The 16,340-nt window shown below is 40.7% G+C and overlaps 1 protein-coding gene across 2 annotated transcripts in view; it reads right to left on the bottom strand.

Moving 5' to 3' along the window:
• The window catches only part of sh3bgrl2 (SH3 domain binding glutamate-rich protein like 2), a 75,979-nt gene that overhangs the window by 23,410 nt on the left and 36,229 nt on the right, over nt 1-16,340 (bottom strand). For both annotated transcript variants that reach the window (XM_048530398.2, XM_048530399.2), the window contains exon 2: nt 13,608-13,793. In XM_048530398.2, the coding sequence (XP_048386355.1) occupies nt 13,608-13,793 (186 nt within the window). The remainder of the gene's footprint in view (nt 1-13,607; nt 13,794-16,340) is intronic.

The raw sequence follows: 16,340 nt of genomic DNA, 5'->3' as shown, positions 1-16,340 counted from the left end.
GCCCATGACCAGTGACACAGACTTTCCTAGGTGGACAATCTTACTTGTTAATCACATAGAAAACATAGAACAGCTAACTCTATAATGGAACTGGCCCTTTGGCCCGGCATGTCTATAACAACCATGATGCCATCCTAAACTAAGCCCAACCACCTGCAAATGGGTTATATCCCTCTATTCCATGCCCGTTCATACATCTGTCTATATGCACCTTAAACATTGCTAATGTATTTGCTTCTATCATTTCCCTGGCAGCCCATTCTAGGCAACTTCCACCCTCTGTGTGAAAAACTTGCCTTGCACATGTCCTTTAAACTTTTCCTCTCTCACTTACCTCTATCCCTTAGTATTTGACATTTTCACCCAACGGAAAGACTCTAAATGTCGACCTTATCCATGTGTCTCATAATTGTATAAACATCTATCGGGTTGTCCCTCAGCCTCCGATGGAGCTTTAGTGAAAACAATCCAAGTTGTCCAACTTCTCCTTATGGCTCATACATTCCAAACCAGGCAACATTCTGGTAATACGGTGCGAAGCTGGTTGAACACAGCAGGCCAAGCAGCATCGGAGGAGCAGGAAAGTTTGACGTTTCGGGTCGAGACCCTTCTTCAGAATTTATCTGAAGAAGGGTCTCGACCCGAAATGTCAAACTTTCCTGCTCCTCTGACGCTGCTTGGCCTGCTGTGTTCATCCAGCTTCACACCGTGTTGTCTCAGATTCTCCAGCACTGGCAGTTCCTACTATCTCTGTAACAATTTTAACCCCGTTGCGAAACCTCTTCTAAGGATGCCCACCTTAAAGAAGTTACCCTGATTTCTGAAGAAGGGTCTCGACCTGAAACATCAAACTTTCCTGCTCCTCTGATGCTGCTTGGCCTGCTGTGTTCATCCAGTTTCACACCATGTTATCTAAGATCCTGGTAAACCTCTTTTGCTCCCCCTCCAATACGTCCACATTCTTCCTATAGTGTGGTGACTGGAACTGTACACACTGTTGTAGTTGCCCATAGCTGAATATGACAATATGGCTATTAGGCGTTTTCCTTTTAACTGACACAGACAATTAAAAGAAATTTTAGCTGATGTAGCATTTCATATAGCTCAGATCATGGCCTCCACAGCCAGACAACAAAATGCCCAAGTCTCAGTAAAATGGGACTAGAATACAAACAGTTACACTTTGATAAGGTAGCTCAGATGATATGATCTGAGATTTACAATTTTTATATGAAATGGAAAGGGAAAGCTTGATCTACCTAAGATGGGGCTTTTTAGAAAACTATAACTAATATTTGTATGATATCTACAATATATTTTTACAACATATATAATATATTTGTACAATACACATACTTGTACAATAATGTAAGTTTAAATTTATTAGATATTGGGGGATTAAATTTCTGAAAGCAGTTGCCTTGTATGCAGAGACACCCTTGAAGAAACCTTTTTCTCTGTCCACAAGAAGATTAGTACAACAAAAAGGTATAAACAAGATAATCTCGTATGTGTACCATGAAACAAATAACGTAGCAAGGGGGGCAGAAACAATTTGAAACAGGGTCATTATGACCTTGAGAGAATAAACAACTGCTGCTTTGCAAGTCAGACATGAGGGAAGCTCTTCCCAAAATTGTTAGCTTTATCACAAAATCATAGGATGAGGTTTAACTATATATAACCCTATAAGTAATTTTATACTAGAGCTGGCATTACAATTATTCCACTAATTGTTAAAAATTAACATCCTTCTTAATCTTGTGTACTAATCAGCAAGGAATATGAATTGCATGACCAAATTTGAAAAGTTATTAGTAATAAGCAAGTATATGATGCAGCTGGCAAAAGGACATCATAATTGGTGTTAAAAAGTGGTCAATAATCATAAGAGCCCAAGGACAGGTGATAAGGGTCTAGAAAACATGACAGGATGATGGAAGGACCCAAAGGTGAACGATGAAGTTGTCCATCATTGATCATGTATTCACAGGATTGGATGTGTAGGTCAGAGGGGATGTAATAAGCACTGATGCCAATGTTGTATGTAACCACTGTAATGCGGTATATTCAAATATCTTGTATTTTATTGGGAAAGGTAGAGCGTGACTGACCTCTGATCTGAGCTGTAATTAAGAGGAGACTAGGCCCCATGTGGGGATGTGTCCCTCTCCAACAATCCTCCAAATATGGCCAAATTAAAGTCTTACACAGCTACAACATGACTTGTCAAATTTTATACTCACTGTCCTGACCGATGAAAGCGAACATGCTGTGTGCCTTCTTTACCACTTTATCCACTTACGTTACCACTTTTAGGGACCTATGGGCTTGCACCCCAAAGTCTTTTTGCATATCAATGGTCCTAAGGGTCCTGCCATTCACTGTATACTTTCTTCTTCCATTTGACCTCCACTCCTGTCCAGATTAAACTCTACCTGCTGCTTCTTTACCCAACTTTCTAATTGATCTATATCCTGCTGTATCCTTTAACAACCTTTTTCACTATCCACAACTCCACTAATTTTCATGTCATCTGCAAACTTACTAATCAGACCACCATCAATTTTATCCAAATCATTTATAGAAATTACAAACAATTTAGGTCCCAACACTGATCCTTGTGGAACACCACTGGTCACAGATTTCCACTCAGAAAAACACCACTCCAAACCTACCCTCTGTCTTCTATGATCAAGCTAATTTTGTATCCAACTTACCAACTCACCATGGATTCCACTGACTTAATCTTCTGGATCAACCTACCATGAGGGACCCTGTTAACTGCTTTATTAAAGTCCATGTAGACAACATCCACTGCCGTACCCCCCTCAATCATCTTCATTTTTTTCAAAACGCTCAATTAAACTTTTGACAAAAGATCACCCTCACATAAAGTCCTACTTCGTGCATTGGTCCTAGTGATCAGGCACTTTGTGGTCCACAGATAAGCTCCATGTGACTGTTCCCACAGCAAGTCCTCATTTGTACTCATCATCTCCACCCTGGTCCAGCATAGGTTTTGCTTGATTCGCCAAACTACCCTAATCTCAATTACCAACTGGGAGGGAAGCGTATTTCCATGGCATCCTCTCAGCTGGTGCAGTTCCAGCAGTGGCCTTAGCTCCCAGTAGCACTACTGGAACTGAAGATGCACTATATTAGCTGGCTGCTGCTGGGGCAGATTCTCTTCTTTAAAGGGACGGGAGCACTGACAGCAACTGTTTAATTGCTGGACAAACACATTGGGATCCACAAATGGCCAGAGTGGTGTTTCCCCAGGCTTTTATTGGGAATCAAAATTCTAGCCAAAAGAACAACTATTATGAATTCCTGACAATATGATCTGTGGATTATCACACAAAAGATTCCCAGGTGTCGATCCTGCTCCCTTTTATTATACAGTAAGGAACAGTGAACTTAATTTAAAAAGAAAGACACAAATGGCTTTTAAAATTATTTTTATATTCATTTATTGCCTGTCCCTAGTTGCCCTTGAGAAGGTGATGGTGACTTTCCTTGTTGAACCACTGCAGTTCACCTGCTGTGGGGTGACCCACAATGCCATTAGGGAGAGAATTCCAGGATTCTGATTTTGTGACAGTGAAGGAATGGCAACACATTTCCAAGTCAGGATGGTGAATGACTTAGAGGGGAACTTGAGGTGGTGGTGTTCCCATGTATCTGCTGCCCTTGTCCTTCCAGATGGAAGTGGTTGTGGGTTTGGAAAGTGCTGTCTGAGGATCTTTGGTGAATTTCTGCAGTGCATCTTGCAGATAGTACACACTGCTGCTACTGAGCATCAGAGATAGAGGCAGTGGATGCTTGCAGACATGGCACCAATCAAGCGGGCTGCTTTGTCCTGGATGGTGTCAAGTTTCTTGAGTGTTGTTGGGGCTGCACTCTTCCAGGCAAGTAGGACGTATTCCATCACACTCCTGACTTGTGCCCTGTGGATGGTGGACAGGCTTTGAGGATTCAGGAGGTGAGTTACTCACCACAGTATTCCTAGCCTCTGACCTGCTCCTGTAGCCACTGTGTACGTGTGGTGAGTCCCGTTGAGTTTCTGGTCAATGATAACTCCAGGATTCTGATTGTAGGGGATTCAGTGACGACAACACCATCGAATGCCAAGGGCCAGTGGTTAGATTGTCTCTTATTTGTGATGGTCATAGTCTGGCATTTGTGTGGTGTGAATGTTACTTGCCACTTGTCAGCCCAAGCCAAGATATTGTCCAGATCTTGTTGCATTTAAACATGGACTGCTCTTGGAATGAAGCCAAAAGTGGTGAAAATGTCAGGAGTGACACAAAACTGATCACTGATGGAACTCCTTCAATCTGTAATCCCACAAACTAATTTATCACATCTTTTGATTTTATTTACTCATGGGATTGGGCATCGCCGGATAGCCATCATTTATTGTCTGCCCCTTGCTGCCCTTGAATTGCTTGGCTTGCTAGGCCATTTCAGAAGGCAGTTTAGAGTCAACCACATTGCTGTCGGACTGGAGTCACATGCAAGCCAGGCCAGGCGAAGACTGCAGATTTCTTTCGCTGAAGGACATAAGTGAGCAAGGTACGTTTTTATGACAATCGACAAAGGTTTTATGGTCATAAGTAGGTTCTTAATTCCAGATTTTTAAAAATTGAATTCAAAATCTACTATCTGCCATGACAGGATTCAAACCCATAGCCCAGAATATGAGCTGGGTTTCCAGAATAATAATTTAGTGATAATATCACTAGGTCATTGTCTCCTCTGCTCTGCATCTCTGCTGCTCCATGTAGTTTTCAACCTTTTATAGGAAATGCCTGGCAACACATGGGCAATGTCATTCATTTCTTATACTCATTGTCAGGAGCACAAAGTTTTTGTGGATTAGAATTAAGTCAAAGTGATAGACTGAGGACTAGATTTCCAGAGAGCTTTAAGCTCAGTCGTTGAAATTATTTCAGATTTAATGTGACATGCGAGCAGCCAATGATTCCCATCCTAAAATGTGTTCTGTGGCTTCCACTACAGAATCTGTTTAAGCATTTTACTGGAGCATTGGGCCTCAGTAAAATATCACTGAGGTCATATTAAAAAAGAGAACCCATGTACTTAATGAGGGAATCCAAGTGCTTCCTTTACAAAAGTCCCTCTCCAAATGCTTTTTGCAATTTCAATGGGATCACAGCACATGTTAGATTCACTCATAACCTTAAAAGGTAAAGTGTATATGACTGAATTGTTCTGTAATCCTAAATATATTAAACTGGCAGCATCCAAGAGTTTATCAACATATCTGAGTCAGTCCTTGCATTTCTAAGATTCAGCTGCTAGTTAGACAGTGCCTGAGACCAGATGCTAGCATTGTGTGACACCACGAACTGGGAGTACTGCCTAATTGCTCCTTACTGGCTCAGCAGCCAATTTCTATATTCTTTACTGAAGACCATTGGGATTTAAAAAGAAACAAGTAAAAAGCATGGTGTAAATGGAAATTATTGCCTTACCAAACCACTCTCATTTTATTATCAAATCAGAAACAGCTCTGCACAAAATGCCTACACTCAAGTCTCTGACAGATTTAAAGAGCCACGCACAGTGCAGTAAAGAGGAAAACTGAAGAAACAACACTTGGAACAACTCCAACAGAACTCTTGTGACATTGTTCACAGACAAAGTGAAAAGTAATAACATTCACCTCCCTCTTTGTCCTGCTTTTCCTGACCGTGTTAGTAGCTTTCCGTTTCTCTCTGACTGTTGCTGTTCATCTACTGTTCTCAGAGATGTTTTCAATCATATTTTTGATTAGCAATTTCAATGGTTATTTGATTGTGAAGGGAAAGGTAGGTTCTATAGGAGAGGCTTTTTCACTAACCATTATGGGACAAATGTCCCTGAACTCTCTTGCTTATCCAATAAATTTGTTTGACATGCTTCTTCGTTTCTATCACTGACTTTATGGGAAAACCCTGAGCAAAATTCAATCCGCAAAGCTACTTACCACATGGGTATGGTTAGACTATGGATTGTACCCCAACAGGTAATTTTACTTTGACTAATCGATGCTTAGACACTTTTAAAGTAGATTAGTCAAATTATTTTTGAGGAAAGTACAGCATTGCCAACACTACGAAATAAATACAGTAATTTATTGTATGATTCATTTTCTCCAAGGCACTGGATTATCATGATGATGGTCATAGGTATTTTAATTATAGGCAAAGCAATTTTGATACCTACTGAACTTTCTTTTTCATCTAATGAACGCAGCAAAGTTAGATGTCATAGAGAACGTAACCTTAGAGTGACAAACAGAACCAACTGGACATCAAGAAAAATACTCCTCCCCCACCTCACTGAAAAATCCTCACCACTGCCTACCTGCACTCACCTAACGCCACCCCACCTACCTTCCCCAACATCCCCCTCTCCCCTGCCTTCTTGGCCTGTCCGCCTTCTCTCTCACCTATTCACCCCTCCCACCTCACTGACCAATCCCCACCACTGCCCACCTGTTTTCACCCATCACCATCCCACTTACCTTCCCCAGTTCCACCCTTCCTCTCTCTATTTATTTCAGAGCCCCCTTCCCCTCCCCCATCTCTGAAGAAGGGTCCTGATCAGAAACGTCAGCTTTCCTGCTTCTCTGATGCTGCCTGGCCTGCTGTGTTCCTCCAGCTCTACACTGTGTTATCCCTGACTCCAGCATCGGCAGTTCTTACTATCTCTAAGAAATATACTGACTTGTTTCTGATTTCTAATGTCACATACAGTTAGTTCACCAAAGCAGTTCAGAAAAATTGATGCGTGCATTAACTCGACAAGTGATTTGTGTAACAACAGCACATGCAGCAATAAAGAATGAATATATTTTGCCAATCCAAATTTCTACCTGCAGTTTTGTTCTGTGCAGTTGCACACTGTTGCCCCAAATTTCCATGAACATACAAGAATGTTATTGCTACAGAGTGTTAACAAGTTTAAAAACAACACTCCTCCTCTCTTTCTCTAACCTTACCACTTGCATGTTATTAGTCTACGATTTAATTTTTCACTTTTTTATTTTAAATAGTGATTTTCTCATTCTATCTGTTGGTGGACTCTGCTTTAGTGAGGACTGCCAGAACATTGTGGCAAAGTTAAATCAGAAGTACAGTTTATTTCAGAGATAATGGGAACTGCAGATGCTGGAGAATCCAAGATAACAAAGTGTGGGGCTGGATGAACACAGCAGGCCAGGCAGCATTGTAGAAGCACAAAAGCTATTGTTTCAGGCCTAGGCCCTTCATCAGAAAAGGGTCTTTTCTGGGTCTAGGCCCAAAACATCAGCTTTTCTACAGTTTATTTCACACAGTCTTAGATGCAAGGGAATGCTTCACTACACCAGCACATATAGAAGCGTAATGGGCAAGAAAGAATCAGAGAGGATAAAGATATCACTCAATTACTAACAATCTAAGTACAAAACAATCAATGTGTACCAGTTTAACAATGTCATTGCTTTTAAAATGAAATTTGCAAGTTCAATACTGGAGATAGCAGTCTGAAAATCCTCTCTGTGCCTGGCTGATTACCTAGCTAGCAGTTAAGGAGTTGTAGGTCATTTGTTTGCTTTAAAAATCTTTTCAAACGTCTTCTGAACAAGACTTGCTGAAATGTAACTTTTCCTTCACTGTTTAGACAAAAGAAAGTTTTACTTGCAGAGACCACAGAAACAGATCGTTGGCCGCTTTGTATAGGCAGCTTTTCCTTTGAAGCCTGGAGTTAGGGGTCTTGATATTGTTAATAGGTGTTTTATGGAGCAGCACCGACCCCTAAACTAACCGCAATTTCAAAACTATATGGTTAAAAAGGCAATTGGAATCTGTATTGTGTGAGACATTTTTAACTGCAAAGATATACTTCATTCATGAAAAAATTATCCTATGTTCATTCACAAGTGCTAAAGCAGATATGTACTGTCTATGTACATCAAGAAAAAAACACTGGAATGTGACATTCCCTGCAGTTGCAAATATCAAAACATTTCCTACACGTGTGGGATACTATTTACATACATTGAAGCAACAAGAAGATATGATGACTGAACTGACCCTTGTTATTATACTTTGGCTAAACGACCTTAAACAGTGCTCGTTCTCCACTACGCCTTGGAGGCATCCTCCCCAAGCTTTTGTGCATCTGTTAACACATTATCCTGGACCTTGGAATGTGTCAGTCTGCAACACTCAGTTGAGGTCAACTCTGTACACTGAGAGATCAACAAGTTTCAGGCAGACTAAACAGTATCTTTTAACAAGTGAATAAAATGTGAAGCTGGATGAACACAGCAGGCCAAGCAGCATCTCAGGAGCACCTGTGCTCCTGAGTGCTCCTGAGATGCTGCTTGGCCTGCTGTGTTCATCCAGCTTCACATTTTATTATCTTGGAATCTCCAGCATCTGCAGTTCCCATTATCTCTTTTAACAAGTGGTTGGTCTTCCAAGCACGGTCAATATTTGTCTTGTGTATCTCCCAGGGAACAACTGTGTGGCACAGAGTACTATGTCACAGAGCTGCTCAGGACAAACTTTGAGAAAAACAACTGCATCTCTCCCCAGTAAAGGCACGTTTCATAAGGAGATGTGTGACAGTCTCTTCTCCCATCCCCCACTGCCACTTTGAGGATGAAAGGACTGACAGGCAGTGTCCTTCTCACCATCTACCAAGGTACAGATTGTTGCTTGTAGGGAAGATCTGGCCATGAAACATTCTGTCAAACGACTTTGACAGTATTGTGGAAGACATAGAATCAGGTCTCCTTGATGGAGAGAACCAATTAGTGTTGGGACAAAGGCCTGCATTGCAAATAGTCTACAGCCAATTCCAGAGTTACGTGAAATGTCATTTACACGTCTCCTTGTAGGATGGATGTACCTTGCAATTCTAATGCACAGGATGTTTTCACCTTGGAGAGAATCAATTCTTTAACAGGTCAGAATGCAATTGTTTGTATTCCAGAGCTATCAGGAGGCATACAAAGTATTGATTATTTGACTCGTGTTGATTTCCGAGAAGTTTCTGGAAGGTTATTGCTAAGTCCAATCATCTAAATATGGCAGTCATCCTTGTTGTGCTGCTTCATGTATTTTGTATACAGTCACTAAACATAAATATATGCTAAAAATTGATTTTTACTCCATTTGTGATAATAGGAATGTGTACTAGAAACAGGTGAAGCCAGGTGGCCTTACGATCCTGCTGCCATTCAACAATATCATGGGTTGGTATGATTATAAATTTAACTCTATATTCCCACATAGCTACAATAACCTTTCATTCCCTTGCTCAACTAGAACTTTTCTTTTAGTCTTAAAAATGTACAAAGACTCTGCTTCAAATGGTCAGTGGTGGAGATTCTCAACTCTAATTACATTCTGAATTACTTCACAAGATTAAAAGCAGAATTTCTATTAGCATACTGTCCATTGCACTTCAGACGTTAAACAATGTCTTTTTTAAAGTTCATTCATGGGATGAGGGCATCACTGGTTAAGCCAGCACTTATTGCCCGTCCCTAATTGCCCACAAGACAGTTAAGAGTCAACCACATTGCTGTGGGTCTGAGTCACATGTAGACCAGACCAGGTAAGGGTGGCAGTTCCTTCCCTAAAGGCCATTAGTGAACCAGTTGGGTTTTTCTGACCATCAGCAATAGATTCATCGTCATCATTAGACCCTTAATTCCAGATAATTATTGAATGCAAATTCCAACATCTGCCATGGCGGGATTCAAATCCAAATCCCAGAACATTACCAGAACATTCCAGCGATAATACCGCTAGGCCCATCACCTCCCCATCATTACAGAGGTTATTCCACATTATTCCACCACATTACAGAGATTATTTATTAAATAGAACTAGTCATATGCCAAACTGCTACTGGTACCTATTCAGAGAAAACGCTGAAGACTGAGCTGGTTTCAAACTAAGAAACTTACTTGTGTTGCTAAATGCTTCTCCTTTCCAAAGATCAGGTTACATCTTTGAAGTTCTAGATAGTTTTTGCTACATAGAACATTGCAGCCTTATTGCTGGTGCCTCAGGTGGGCAAGGGATGGAATCATCTCTTTCACACACATCCCTTCTTGACCAGAGACCACACCAGCCCCTCCCTGTTTCAGGGTGACATCTATTCCAGTTCATGCATCATCCAGCATGCCAACTTTTCTGTGATCTGGTTCTTGGCTGTTCTTCATCAGAGGCTTTCAAAAGCAGTGCTTGCTCCCCAGAGGAGATGGGAGTCCGTACCTAGTTAATTATGCCTGCGGGATAGCCTGTAGTACGGGAATGGGGTTACATGATGATGTTTGAGGCAGCAAGGCAGGAAATCCTGCTCCTTGTTGGAATTGGCCTTTAATTGGACCTTGTGTGCTACAACATGGTACTTAGTATTAATTAGCTCAAGCCTGAATGTTGTGCAGGAATTACTTCATGCGGGCACTGAATACTTTAGGTAACTGAGGAGTTTGCTCAAACAGGAACTGGCATTAGTGCCCAAACTGCAGGAAAGGAAAACAAGTCCCATTTTAATGTTACCTTTTGGACAGTGGATATAAGGCCATAAGACCATAAGACATAGGAGTGGAAGTAAGGCCATTCGGCCCATCGAGTCCACTCCGCCATTTAATCATGGCTGATGGGCATTTCAACTCCACTTCCCTGCACTCTCCCCATAGCCCTTAATTCCTTGTGAGATCAAGAATTTATCAATCTCTGCCTTGAAGGCATTTAATGTCCTGGCCTCCACTGCAGTCTGTGGCAATGAATTCCACAGGCTCACCACTCTCTGGCTGAAGAAATGTCTCCTCATTTCCGTTTTAAATTTACCCCCTCTAATTCTAAGCCTGTGCCCACGGGTCCTAGTCTCCTGCCTAATGGAAACAGCTTCCCAGCGTCCACCCTTTCTGAGCCATACATTATCTTGTAAGTTTCTATTAGATCTCCCCTCAACCTTCTAAACTCTAATGAATACAATTCCAGGATCCTCAGCAGTTCATCGTACGTTAAACCTACCATTCCAGGAATCATCCGTGTGAATCTCCGCTGGACACGCCCCAGGGCTAGTATGCCCTTCCTGAGGTGTGGGGCACAAATTTGGACTCAGTATTCTAAATGGGGCCGAACTAGAGCTTCATAAAGTCTCAGAAGCTCATCACTGCTTTTATATTCCCACCCTCTTGAGATAAACGACAACACTACATTCGCCTTCCTAATCACAGACTCTATGTGCAAATAACAACTAAAAGCAGAAAACAGACTTGGGTATGACATCTACCAGTCATTATGTTCAGCAGGGTGCAACCATATTTCATTGATTAAAGAGAAATAAATATGCAAGATGAAGCAAACCAAAACAAATTTGAATTATATTCAGTAATTTATTTTACAATTTTGTTTTCCATGTTTCCAGCTCAGTCTTCAGCGTTTTCTCTGAATAGGTACCAGTAGCAGTTTGGCATATCACTAGTTCTATTTAATAAATAACCTCAAATGTGAACACGCCCTTACCCCTAATTTTCTGTCCATTATAAATCAATAAAATCTTAATTATTCCCAATACACAACGGCTCCACAACAGAAATTAGAATTTGCAGAATTATCCTTTGAGGCTAACCTCTAAAAAAGAATATTTAGGATGAGGTGCTACAATACTCCTATCTGGAAAAGACTAATCTAATCTTATACATATAAAAGATCTTCCTATACATCTATCCTGATTAGATTTGTAAGCTTTCCCAAACACATCAGATTATGTACTGAAATGGGGTATTTCTTTGTCTAACTTCAGGTCTGAGCGCCCCCTATGACTTGCTATCTTGTGTGGAGTTCTGTGAAATATTTGGAAGATCAGCAGATATATATGCTCAGGGCTGAGTCTTTAAGATGGCTGCACATTGCGTAGTTTTGTTTTCTTTTAGAATGCAACTCTCAGAGCTATGGGGAATTCTCACGCTCCATTATTTTTATTTAGACATTATTTTGTGGCTGAGGGTGTTGCTGGCTGGCCAGCATTTATTTCCTGTCCCTAGTTTTCAAATTGATTTTATATTTGAATGCCTCTGATAATCATTTAAGTAAGTGATGTTTTTGCTAAGGAGCTAAACTCGAAAGACCCAGCATCAATGTGAGAGACTAATCAGATGCACAAGTCCCTTTCCATTTTAACAAAACAATCAAACTCATTTTAAATGGCTAATTCTGCTTTTTCTTTATGGCTGAGGAAACAACCGTGGGTATTAGCAAAGAATCTCCCTTAAGATCAATTATAGATTATTTCGCTTCTATGCAATTACAACTATAAAATTGCCATCGGTACCACAAGGCTCTTCAGCAGTTTTGCATGAAGTCTACATAAGACTGTATTTTGTCATGAACAAAACAGTATAAACAACAGTAATGCTTATCCCAGACAATGTAACTTTATTTCCAAAATAACTGAAAACAAAAGGGTTTCCTTCAATAATTTTCTGCAGAATGAACTCAATGAATACAATTATCAACAGGATAAATTTATTTGGACACTTTGTCAAAAGATTTGTCTTCAGCATCTTTGTGTAGAGCTTTGTACACTAGGCACACATGTCAAAAGTCAGGATTTGATGCCCAGGTTTCCATCTGCTGACTTGAAGTGACAGATTTGGATATTATGTTTTGGAATTTCCAACAGGCATTCATGATACTCAAAAAGTTCTCTACCTGGATGCTGGAATGAAAATTAAGGCCACTGGGATTGATTATTTCTGTGAGTGGCAACACAGTTCAGTTACAGGGATAACTGGGAGTAGAGCTGGATGAACACAGCAGACCAAGCAGCATCAGAGGAGCAGGAACGCTGATGTTTCGGGCCTAGGCGCTTCTTCAGAAATGAATCTTCTTCCATTTTTGAAGATGGGTCTAGGCCCGAAACATCAGCCTTCCTGCTCCTCTGAGGCTGCTTGGCGTGCTGTGTTCATCCAGCTCTACACCTTGTTATCTCAGATCCTCCAGCACCTGCAGTTTCTACTGAGTCTGATACGATTCAGTTACACTTTGAGGCTGGTAAATACTGAAAAAACCAATTCGCTGAAATCAATCTAAGCATTTAGAGTTTCAGTAGGAATATGCCAGATTAAAATTCTGCAGAAACAAAACAAAAGAAAACAAGATGTAGATTTGAAGAGGCAATGCTTATTGGACTATGGGGTAAGAGCAGAAGAATCAGGGCTAATTTCTTTCGAAAAGCCAACACTAGCAAAATGGGTTAAGGACTTCATCTCATGCTATCTGATTTTATGTTAGACTAAATAACTTGACATAATGTTGAGTTTTTTTAAAAAATCCAACATTAGTGTCTGGAAAGGGTCTCCCTGTTGATTATTATAACTTCAACTGTAGATTGGCAGAAACAATGAAGAAACAGCAAAACCAGAATGACAATATGACCTGAAAGAAGTTACGTGAAAGAAAGACAAATTTGATAACCTCAGTTCCTGTGAACATGTTTTCTTGCAAAATATTGAATCTGCAAGTTTGAACTTTGTAACGTTGTCTAAAAGACAATCAATGCTCAGAGCAAAGATGTCTACTTACGCCACAGTAAGCATCATTGTTGAATATCTGAGGTGGAAGTGGGTTTCCTTTGGCAGGCTGCTTCTCCTGTGGGATGTTGTGATACATCCACCTTCTCTGGTCTTCTAACATTGTTATGTCAATCTCTTCAAATTCAATTTTGTTGGATTCTAAAAATCCTACAACTTCTTGTTGCCGCTTCTTGATCTGCAATGAAATCAGAATCAGTCAGGAGAAATCGGCCTGCTCCTTACTACTTTTCATCATACACTAAACAAAAAATGTTGCGTCAAATCTTCACTCCAAAGTTGGCTGCGCAGAATCAGCAAATGTCACCACTCACCAAGGCTGGGCTTGGGGGTGGGGGCTGGGTGGGTGGTGTTGACGGGAATTGAACCCATTGACCCCAGAAATTTTCCAAAGTAGTCACGAGACTGCTGCGGGACAAGGTGAGCTGTTCAAAAGATTTGCTTCCATGCTCTGGGACTTCTTGCAACGAGAAGAAGCTCTAATTCTCACGTTTCACACATTCCCTACATCCTATACATACCAGCCCATGCCTTAGCACCTTCACAGCCCTCACACTTTCCATGCCAATAAATATTTCTCTATTCTCATGTCATATCCCCTAACTGCTAAATGTCAACCCATGATCCACCCATTAACCTTTGGCACTATATTCTCCATGCCAATCTATCCAATGTCTACTATGGGAAACTTCATGGTGAGATGAAATAAAGTCACATTCTTTGTTTCTATTATGGAATTCACTGTATTAAAATATTATACTCTATTAAATAAAAGACTATTTGATACATATAAATCTCCTCAAGTGCCTAAGCCCTTCTAAGTACAAACATTTGTATTCTTAGCCCCACATCAAAAACAATTAAGCTCTATGATCACTTGGAGCTGTTAATCAAACGCAAAACTTACAGCCCCCTTCAATATGGTAATGATAGTGTGTGGTATCAGTCAAGCAGCACTAATCCCATAATGATAACCCTGTGATGTCTATTGGAATTACAAGCACTGATTTTTTTTTCAACTATATACTTTTGTTTTTAAAGAGCAGGTGATTTAAATTACTTGAAAGCCTGTCAGTCACATAAACCTTGCACTTTTTACACAAATTTATGCCTACTTTTACCAATTCCAAAGGGGTACCCTGGACCTCTCCAAAAAGGTACCTTAACTCCCCAGTATACTCTGGTAGCTTCAGACCTTCTCCTGAAATATCTAAAGCCCATAAGTTGCATTTTGGGAATCATGATCACAAAAATGCTTCTAATGAAGAGGCAGCTGAACATTTGAATGTGCTGCTGTCACCGTGAACTCTAAGTGTGAATATCCTGTCCCTGTTCCCCAGTGCTATCTACCAGGGAAATTGGAAAGTGCAGGTTTGGAATAAGGACTTCCAGATTCTGAATTCCAGCACCATTTTGAATCGGGTGCAGAGCCAATCAATCTCTGTGAAAATTCAGGCTTTGTTTGCATCTTTTATCTAAGGTTTGTTCAACTGATGGCCAAAAGCAACAAATTGAGCTAGCTTAACAGGAAGATTGACACCCAGGTTTCATAAATGCTTCAGCTCGTTTGTATCCACTTATGAGGAATTGCTATTACCATGCCTGGGCTGCGAGCTAGTTTGACACAATGAGCCATCCATCTTTATGGGATAGGAAGAGTGGAAAATAAAGGGCAAACTGAAATTTTAAAATCTAAATGTTAAGGCATTGCATTTAATTACCAACAGCCTTGTGAAGTTTTCTTGTCAGGAACTCAAACAAAGCTGACTGAAACTGAATTAATTTGGTTCAGTTAGGTTTACTTCCATCTAGGGTAATGTGTTAAATTGGATCCAAAGTTGGTTTAGTTACATGAAACAAAGGGTAATGATTGATGGTTGTCCTTGCGAATAGAAAGCTGTTACAAGTGATGTTCTGCAGGACTTGGTGTTGGGGTCAATGCTATTTACTTTTTGCATAAATGATTTGGACGTGAACGTGGCAAACACAATTTGGAAACTGACACAAAAATGACACAAAAATTAGCTGCATAGTAGATGGTGTAGAGATTAGTTGTAAGCTCTAAAATAATAGTGGGCAGGAAAGTGGCCGATGGTGTTCAGCTCTGATAAGAGTGAGGTGATGCATTTTGGGAGGTCAAACAGCAAAAGGCATCCACAATAAATGGAAATATACTGAGAGGGGTAGAAGAAGAGACACCTTGGTGTGCAAGTGCACTGGTTCCTAAAGGTAGCAGTATGGGTGAATAAAGTTGTAAGGAAGGCAGTTGGCAGAAGCATAGAGTACAAAAATACTAGAATGATGAAAGTGTATAAGACACTGGTGGGGAGGCCACAACTGGAGTATTGTGAACAGTTCTGGTCGCCAAATTACAAGAAGAACCTAATCCCTCCAGAGACAGTGAAGACAAAATTGACTAGAATGTTGCCAGGGCTGCAGAATCGTAGCTCCGAGGAGATATTGGAGAGTTGGGAGCTGTTTTCCTGGGAATGGAGAAGGCTGAGAGGTGATGTAACTGAGGTACACAAAATTGAGAGGTGTAGAGCTGGATTAGACAGGAGGAACCTGTTTCCCTTGGGAGGGAGTTCAAAAACAAGGGATCAAAAATTCAATCTAAGTGGCATTTGGAGGGATGTGAGGAGAAACCTTTTTATGTGGAGGATGGTAGGTGTCTGGAACTTGCTGCTTGAGTTGGTGATGGAGGCAGACACCCTAACTCTTTTAA

The sequence above is a fragment of the Stegostoma tigrinum genome, chromosome 4 (assembly GCF_030684315.1).
Source record: "Stegostoma tigrinum isolate sSteTig4 chromosome 4, sSteTig4.hap1, whole genome shotgun sequence".
Taxonomy (NCBI): domain Eukaryota; kingdom Metazoa; phylum Chordata; class Chondrichthyes; order Orectolobiformes; family Stegostomatidae; genus Stegostoma; species Stegostoma tigrinum.
The sequence above is the reverse complement of the archived record's forward strand: the minus strand, read 5'-3'. Positions and strand labels throughout refer to the sequence as shown.